The 9,530-nt window shown below is 41.8% G+C and overlaps 1 protein-coding gene across 1 annotated transcript; it reads right to left on the bottom strand.

Annotated features, from left to right (window-relative positions):
* Positions 1-1,509: 1,509 nt before the first annotated feature.
* On the bottom strand, positions 1,510-9,114 carry Pex11a (peroxisomal biogenesis factor 11 alpha). Its single transcript, XM_026388190.2, has 3 exons — positions 8,968-9,114; positions 6,010-6,125; positions 1,510-4,151 (listed from the first exon to the last, which is right to left on the bottom strand). The coding sequence occupies exons 1-3, from the start codon at positions 9,021-9,023 to the stop codon at positions 3,583-3,585; spliced, it is 741 nt and encodes a 246-aa protein (XP_026243975.1). The 5' UTR covers positions 9,024-9,114; the 3' UTR covers positions 1,510-3,582.
* Between the last annotated feature and the right edge of the window lie 416 nt (positions 9,115-9,530).

The raw sequence follows: 9,530 nt of genomic DNA, 5'->3' as shown, positions 1-9,530 counted from the left end.
TTCTATCACCAACCAACAGCACTAGGACAACCAAGAACTATCACTGGGTCATAATTTCCTCAGCAAGAACTCAAGTTCTAGTTCCTGGCTTCCAAGATGATGGAGGACAGGGTGCAAGCCAGTGACTTCAGATTGTCTAAGAAGGGCTCCTTAAATAAAAATAGATAATAGGGCCCAAAGAGGTGACCCATGCCTGTAATCTCAACTCAAACGTTAAAAGGAGGATTGCAAGTTCAAGCCCAACATGGGCAACTTAGAAAGACCTAATAACAATAATAGGATAATAGAAGGACAGCACTTATTTTCCCTGTTGTTGGCAGAAATACATGTATTGACTCTGCTAAGTTGTATGATATGGAAACAGGAGAAAGGGGCAGGCGTGGAGTGAAACAGTACTTTATGATGGATCTTTGGTACTAAAGGGTGTTTCTATAATAAAGTAGGAATGAGAAGTTATAAAAAGGAAAAGATAATCAAGCAGAGAGCCTCTGAAAGGAGTAATAACTTTGTGATACAATTAATACTTCTTGAACCAATCTGAACATCTCTGATATAAGATAGTAATGGAGAGGACAAGAAGCGTTTTAAAGAGGTGCACTCTGTCCTCACTTCAAGGTTCAGGACAAATTATCTGGGGCTTTGTGTCTGGGTGACAACCTGGGCCAAAGGGCAGTATTCAGTAGTGGCTTTGGGCCAGAGGGAGTAGAGGGCTCTGTGCCTGAAAGCTCTGCTGACAAAGCTGGGCTTTTAGCCACTTCAGCTGGGATTCTAGAATGTGGGTGAGAGGTAAAGAGTGGTGAAAGGGCTGAGGAAAATCCCAAAGGAAGAAGAGCCAGCCTCCAGTAGCAGTTGTCAAGACATGGAGCTCTAGCTTCCTTCTCCACCACCAAAAGAGCTGGAACCTTGGTAATCTTGTTCACAGGTGAATCCCCCAACTCCAAGGCAAGCATGGACTCAAATATTTGTTGCTGAATAAGTAAATTTTCAGGCAACAATGTCAGTTGTGAAAGTGGTGGCCTGTATGTCTATTAGGGAAATTGTGGGTATTTGGAAACCCTCATGAATGTGGAGGCTTAGGGTGGGAGGGCTAGCTTGGAAGGAGAAAGATGCACAGGGAGGACACCAGGACACCACGGTCCATGCAAATTCTAGAAGACATGACATTTTTCCAACTCCCCACTCCCCACTCTCCTTGCAGAGGACAAAGTCACCAAGATTGAAATCAATGAAACATGCCCCCATGAGCTCAAGGCAGTGTGCTTCAGGCAGAGGCCATAGCACCAGGCTGCTTCAAGCACCGCTCCAGGATAGCAATGTGGTTAGAGCTTCTTAGACGGAACCTCTCAACCCAGGACCTCCACATCTAAACCTCCCTGCAGTCCACCTTCTCAGCTTTCATCTCCCTGCCCAGAGCTCAGGGACTGTCTGTGTTCCTGTTAACTCTTTTCTAATCCCAGAACACATTCACAGATACATGAATCAGTTTTGTCTAGAAATTTATTTGGCATAATTAATCTCTTACAGCAGGGAATCTGGACAAGATTAAAAAACAGTTATTTAAACTTTTTTATTTGCCCTGCTTCAGCAGCTTTCATTTCTCTTAAAACTCCAAAATATTCTTTGTCAAACCTCCTTTATTTATTTATTTATTGGCACGGAGGGCTGAACCCAGGGGCACTTAATCACTGAGCCACATTTTGAGGCAGATTCTAAGTTGCTTAGGGCCTCACTAAATTGCCTAGGTTGGCCTTGAACTTGTGATTCTCCTGCCTCAGTCTCCTGAGCTGCTGGGATTACAGGTGGGTACCACCATACCCAGCTCAAATCTCTTATCTTGACTGATCAGATTAAAAACAGCCAGTCACTGGGTGCACTGGTACACACTTGTAATCTCTATTTGGGAGGCTGAGGAAGGAGAATCAAAAGTTTGAGGCTAGCCTGGGCAAGTCAGTAAGACGCTGCTCAAAATTTTAAAAAGGGCTGGGGATGTGACTCACTGGTAGAGTGCTTGCCCAAGATGTGCAAGACCCTAGGATGGATCAATCCCTAGCACCCCTGCCCTACTACACACACACACACACACACACACGAATAACAGAGAGCCAAGGACCAGGGTCTACTTTTCAAAAAACTCGATCACATTTATGGGAACCTTACTCAGTGCATATTTTTCTGATTTCCATTCAGATAAATGACATGGCTTTACTTTAGTGTTGGCCTCCTACCTACTGGCACCCTATCTCTCCACTTCTCTTCCCTCAAACTAAAGGACCTGGATTTACAAATAAGTTAACTTATTATTTATAAATAAGTAGGAACACAAGTAAATGCTTCTGTGTCCTCTTTATTGGCCCCTTACTGCTCCCTCAATGATCCTAAGATCTAAGAAAATTATGGTTTTCCTACATTCACAAGAATAGTCATGAAATTTTAGACTGCATACATTTTGATGAAAATTAATGTGGAATTGCCCAAACTGTTACATGGTTTTAAATAAAATAATCTGGATGACAGGTCTAGGTAGCTTTAGTTTTGTAGGACAAAATATAAACCATCATCAAAAGTTCCAAATTTGAGAAGGGTAGAGGTCAAAAGCACAGGATTCTGGAGTCTCATACTTGTACTCAATCATGAAGGCAGTGAGTTGTCACAGAACTCACACTAGAAGGTCAAAGGAATGTCCTGACCCAGGTTTTATTTTTTTTCAGGATCAATTTTCTTATCTGTCACAATCTACATAATAGGCAGGATGTGACCTTCCACCTATTTTTCTCTTTTGTTTACTTCTGATTTCTGCTTACTCACTGCATTATTAAAGGGTTCTACCCACAGACATATTTACACAATGAAGGTACCTGATATGTTTCTGATTCTACTTATGAACAAAAGGACAAAAATACAGTGATGGGGTTGTTTGGGGCTGTAGCTCTGTGGTAGAGCACTTGCCTACCACATGTGAGGCACTGGGTTTGATCCTCAGCACCACATGAAAAAAATAAAATAAAGGTTATTGTGTCCATCTACGACTAAAAATATTAAAAAAAAAAAAGTACAATAATGGCCAAGGCCAACAAGTGAGGAGGCCTTCAGCCCAGCTCCCCTCCATCCTGCTACTGACAATCTTGGAGGCAGGTATAGCTGATAGAAGCGGTTAGCTATCAAATCTGAAGGTGCTGTGCATCAGATCTATGAAAATCATGTGAAACCAATAATCCATATAACCTAATCTATATGTATATTAGTGTTCACTTATTAGTTTTATCGGGTCTTTTTCAATTTTTTTCCTTTCAATTTTTATTCATGTGGCAAATGCTAAGCGCCTACTATGCACATAAGAGATGCTCAGTAAATGTTGGGTGAATGGAAAATATTCAGAAATTCAGAAGTCATTCCAGCACTCTAAAAACACCATAAATCTTCATGCTCCATTTTTGGCCCCACCTCAGCTCACATTACAGGTCATAAATGCTCATGTGAACAAAAAACATAAGCATGATATGACATGATTTGTGACCGATGTAAATGTTTGTTTCATGAAGATGTCTTCTTTAAACAGTCACTGGTCCTGAGCCTACCAACACCCTAGAGGATCTTCAGCTTCATCTGAGGATAGGCCACAGTGATGATACCTGCCACAGAGGATACAAGACCTCCAAGCCCAATGATGCCTGGGTTGGACCTATAGATCCCCATCTGGTCCAAGGGGATCAGGATGTCACATAAGTTCTTCACTGTGTCCAGAAGCAAGGGAGGATGCTGCTTCAGAGATCGGAATAAAAGAAGAAGGAAGGACTGAAGCCATTCTGTTTCTTCATCGGCCAAGCTGTATCCAAAAGGATTCTGGGATGACTTCTCTCTCGTTGCCCTGTCATGTGCAAGCCGTCCCATCTGCAGGGAGATTTCATACAGATCCCTGACCAGGCTCAGCAGGAGAAAATAGTAGTAGTGGCGGGTGGCCCATGTTTGCCATTTCTCTTTGTTGATGCTCATGGTGAGACCCACACTCCTCACCCAGAGAATGGTGTCACAGATGAAATAAACCACACGGTTCAAGTTGGCTAATGTTAAGCATAAGCGGGGCACTGGGTCGGTGGCATGAATGCTCTGCTCAGTCGACTGGACAGCATGTACCACGTTGCCTAATCGGAACCCTGCAAAAAGAACCCACACAGTTAACAGTTACTCATTTCTAGGTATTGGGCTGCAGAATCTCTGTGTCAGCATGAGGATCCAGCATGGTATTTTAATAATTGATGATTGTTTGAAATTCAGTCTTAGTTTAGGAAAGGAGGACTTTATAGTATGTTGAGGACACCTAAAATGATGCTGGAAGGCACAAAAGACAGTGACTTTTAAAAATTTATCTCCTCCATTCCAGTGAGTATCAATGTTAACATTGACTTTAGTCCACTCCAGGCATGGCTGGTTAATCATGAGCATGGGTTGTTACAATGGAACATTACTACCTCCACTTCTTCTGAAGGAAGGGCAATCATGATATGAATCCATGTACAACATTCTCCTGGAGTCTAATGTCTTACACTTTATTTAATTTCCAGACAAAAATACTGCCTTTTGAAAAAACACCATTATCATTTTGCTATTTCTCTGGTCCAAACCCTCTTTACTGCCTATGGTCAAGAAGACAAAGTGGAAATGGTAAGATTGTATTGTGGGCTCTGGATGAATTAACTAACCTCTGCAACTACATGTCTGTATGAAAGCATGCACTTCAATTAATGAGTCAACAAGTATTTATGGAGTACCCATAGAATGAGTTCCGGTCCTAAATATTATGAAAGATACAACAGAACTACTCAGTAAGGGCTCAGATATGGCTACTCTCAGAACACTAAGAATCTCAAGAGTGCTTGGTATTATTTTACCAAAAATAACACAAAACAGGGCATGTCATGACTGTTTTAGTATACAGATTTGGGTTCTGATTCTGGTCTTGCACTAACTGGCTGAATGACCTTGAAGAAACCCCTTCTGGACCTCTAAAGGACCTCTGAGCTCCACCAATCTAAAGAATCTAAAACAGAATTTCTAATTGTGGCTTCAAGCCAAATCTAGAAAAGCTCACCTCACCCTTCCCATGCTCTGCTTGACAGCTTAAGTCTTCTCTGTCAAACCAGTTTCTTAGTTTGACACTGATCCTCCAACACATGATTTGCTTTTAACAGTTCTGAGCCTTTGCTGGAGGAAACTGCCTCTCCAACCACACCTCAATTTTTCTACCTTCTCTAAAACATCTTTCTTTACCCTGGTCACCATATCCAGCACTTGTCTTAATGTTTATAGTATGATCTTATTTTTCCTACAAAGTTAAGAACTGTCTCTTTATGAAGTAGGTGCTCAAAAACAACTGATCAATATGTGATGGTCTACATCCCATTCTAATGCTTCTGCTGGCCTGCTGTGACAACATCTGGTTCTTGTCAACAGTGAGGAGCAAGACATATCATTGCTATATGAAATATGGGATTTCCTAGGATGATTTATTATGAAAGTAAGTTAAATGAATGCAAAACACTGCTTCATTTTTTGCCTTTAAAATGAAACTACCTTGTAAATTGTCTAAGAAAATGTATTCCTCCAATCCTCTAGCAATCCTCAAGAGAAGAAGGTGGCCTAGGTCATTGCTATTCTGTTCTATAAAACAAAGGTTCACAGGAACCAGAAGCTCATGCCAGGGATTGCCAAGATGTTTTGTGGTTGTAAGAACAAAAGATGAGCTAACACATTTTATGTCCCACTTGTTATGATCAAGCAGAAGGATCTGGCATAGCACCAAGCGTGAACATAGGATGATGTATGTGAATGGTCTGCAGGCAAACATTCAAATTTTGGGGCCTGGAGTTCCATGAGGCAGCCTTACTGGTCAACTTCATCAATAACCTTGGTTGACTTGAAATTAAAACCTTGAAAGCACACTGTGAATTACAGTGTCTGAAGCTGAGGATTCTAAACCAGGAGCCACTGTTCCTCAAGAGACAGAGTACTTACATTTACGCCCAGTGCTCACACTGGACTCCAATTTCTTGAGCTTCATTACCACCTTCTCTTTGCCAGCTTTAGGCTCTAACAAATATCTAAGCAACATGCATGTGTATTGAGTGGCTCTGAAATGGAAAAAAAAATGAGGAAAATGATTGACCAGCCAAATAAAACTTAATTCATGAAGTAAAGGAAAAAGAAACATCTCTCTGAAGACAAAGTTTCTAAGAGGATTTATCCTCAGCAGCTCTTCCAAGAGCAAAATTCTGCAACAGTCATTCTGCAGAAGGCCAAAGGGTAGAACATGTAATGGAAATGCAAACCAAAGGTTATTATGAAAAAGGACTCTGCAATAATGCAGTGAACAGCTCCCCAGAAGGCTCCTTACTGGCACAGAAAAATGAGTGTAGTCGAAGTGGAAATTGCCCCAAAGTCTCCCTGTGAAGTCTGCAAAGATCCATACATGTTATTTTCTCCAGTGTAGAAAAAAATCATTCTATACATTCAGATTTCTTTTTTTTAATATTTATTTTTTAGTTTTAGGAGGACACAATATCTTTATTTTATTTTATTTTTTTATGTGGTGCTGAGGATCGAACCCAGTGCCTCACACATGCCAGGGGAGCGTGCTACCACCTGAGCCACATCCCGAGCCCACATTCAGATTTCTTAAATTAACCATTCTACCACATAGTTAACCTACTATTTACGTGAGAGGACACAAAATTCAAAATTCAAGATCCAAATGAAAATCTTCAGCCTGAATATTGTTTAATCTTTTAAAAATTAAGGACAAAATACACACCAGTACACAAATTAGTATAGACATATTTTATATTTGCCTTTCAAAACTTATAAGTATTATATATAAAATACAGACAGAATCCTGTTTAATAATACTATATACTCAATAAAGAGAGTGCCTACTTTAACAATGACTTACTGATAAATATAACAAATGAGAAATTGGATATCACAGAAACATCCAAATGCATCTGGCAGTCTAGTCAATAAAAGTAAGTGCCAGTTCCTACTGTCCTATAACTGCATTTGAGTCCTTTTTATGATATAAATATTAATCTCAAAAAAGTGGCACATTTTCCAAAATTTTAGTAATTAAGTAAAAGAAAAGAAATGGTTGGGGGTGTGGTTCAGTGGCCGAGTACTCCCTTAGCATGCACAACACCCTGGGTTTGAGTCTAGTACCATAAAAAATAGAAGGAGAAGAAGGAGGGGGAAATAGGGGGAGAACAAGACAGACAGAGATCTGTCTTCTCTCCTCTTTTTTTTTTTTTATATTGGGGATTGAACCCCGGCATGCTCTATCACTGAGCTGCATCCCCAGCCCTTCTTATTGAGACAAGATCTTGCCAAGGTGCCCAGGCTGGCCTTGAACCTGGGATCTTCCTGCCTCAGCCTGAGTCGCTGGGCTTACAGGTGTGTCACTGAACCAGGCACTCTGCCTTTTTTAAAGTGTGCTTTCTGATCAGAGGGCTCAAGCTACTCATGTCAGATTTGATCTGACAATAGGAGTAGGTCTGAAAATGGCAATATTTGATGAATACCAGCTTGTTCATGGAGGTTATATAGATCATTAAGAGGGCTGGGAAATGAACACTAGAGATCTGATCTTGCTGAATAAATATATCCTAAGTGATTATTTAATTAACACCCTTCTTGATAAAATTGCAGGATATATTCTGGGTATACTGGAATTATAGTTTTCTATTTTAATAAAGGTTGTATATATTGCAACTATTTTGAAAAGCTATCAAATTAATTAGAAAGATTTAGCACTTAAGAGGTGGGCCCTGGAATCTTTGTGGATTTGTATCTCTCAACTCTGCTGCTTAGTACCCATTAACCTCCTTCTGTCTCAGTTTCCCATCTGTGAAAGTATCTACTTCACAGAGTTGTCATGAGGGTTAAATAAGTTAATATGGGCAAAGCATTGAGAACAAACTTGATACAGTTTGCTTACCAAAGTCTCTTGGGGCTATACTTACTGGTGTGTTTTTGTGTTAGCACTTGAATACTGTTAAGTAAAACTGCAACAGTAACTATTGTGACTATTCTGCAGGAATGAACTAAAATACTAAAAGAAACATCATGAGCAAGGATTAATAATCAAAACAAACTGAATTTTCAGGGCACAGCATGTGCCTTGTAGATGCAGTTAGTTCTAAGGGCTCTCTCCACTATGTTTTTAGAGTTTATACAATTATTTCACACAGATGTGAATCACACAGATTGGGCAATAGTGTAAGATAAAGAAAATAAATAAAACTTCTGTTTCTCCATTAGCATTTTGAAATATCCCCTTGAGGGGCTATTTGAAACAAGTGGTTTGCTTCCCTAGTCACAAATGCCAACCCAAAATTTCTCTTTAACCCACTAAGTCCCAAAGTTTCAATTCTGCAAATATATATATTTTTTAAATCGACATGGGCTTATTAAAATACGCTGGAAAAGATCATCTATCCTTTATAGATATTTTCATATATATTCAAACACTCTATTCATTCACCTATTACTTTTCTCAAAAGAACAATTAAAATATAATATTTATTTCAAAGGGACTATAAATGCCCATTTCAAAGTTACAATTCTAAGTTTTAAAAACAGGTTTTGTATATAGGGCTTTTGGACATAATGAGTTAAAAGAAATCCCTTGGAAGAATGTTGGGTGGGGAGAACTCGGTTTTCCTTTACCAGGTTTTCCTTTACCCGGAGAAGAAAGTTCGGAGCGAGGAGGGTTGGTGGAGGGGTGTCACACAGCCAGCGGCCTCTAGGCGGCTGGGGTGCACAGCCCCTCGGAATTGAAGGTGAAGAGGGGCTCTAGTACCAAACTTCCTGAGCGGGAGCTGGAGCATCCTGCTTGCTTCGATTTCCCGGGTTATTAGCTCATTCCTCCTTCTCGGGTGCTGAGAACCCAGAGAGGAAGGGATGGAGGCCGCCGGCACTGACCTGAAGAGTCGGTCCCGACCTTGGGTCTGGTTGGTGAAGCGGATGAAGGCGTCCATGGCACCGGCCCGAGGCAACACGGGGTCGGTCGTGGGTCCTCTGGGGCTCAGCTGGCCCCTGGGGGGAGTCCGGGTCCGGGCAACTGCGGGGTGGGAGGGGCTGAGTCTCTCGGCCCACGTGAGGCCGACCCGCCTCCCAAGAGCTGCTAGCGGGTTTCCGGTGGAAACCGGAAGTAGCGGTTACCAAGGCGATACCGGGACGCCCAGCCGGGTGAGCTCAACCTCGGATCCGAAGATCGGGTGTGGCGGCTCTCTTGGTGTTCAAGGTCTTCGGATTGCCAGCTGGGTCTCTAAACCGAACCGTGAGGGGCCCGTCTCCCCGTTCTCAGGCGTTCCAAGGGCTCTGCACTTCCCGGCAGATCTCAGGCGCTCAGGAATCCCAGGGAGAATCTCAAGGAGTCTCTCCAGCCAGAGAACTCCCCTGGGCCTTTGCTTGGGGAGGGCATCATTTCTCAGCGCAGTGCCTCCCCCACCCACCCATCCCCCCACCCCCGACCTTCCCCGCTC

This window comes from Urocitellus parryii, chromosome 6 (genome assembly GCF_045843805.1).
Source record: "Urocitellus parryii isolate mUroPar1 chromosome 6, mUroPar1.hap1, whole genome shotgun sequence".
NCBI lineage: Eukaryota > Metazoa > Chordata > Mammalia > Rodentia > Sciuridae > Urocitellus > Urocitellus parryii.
This window is presented reverse-complemented; position numbering and strand designations above follow the sequence as displayed.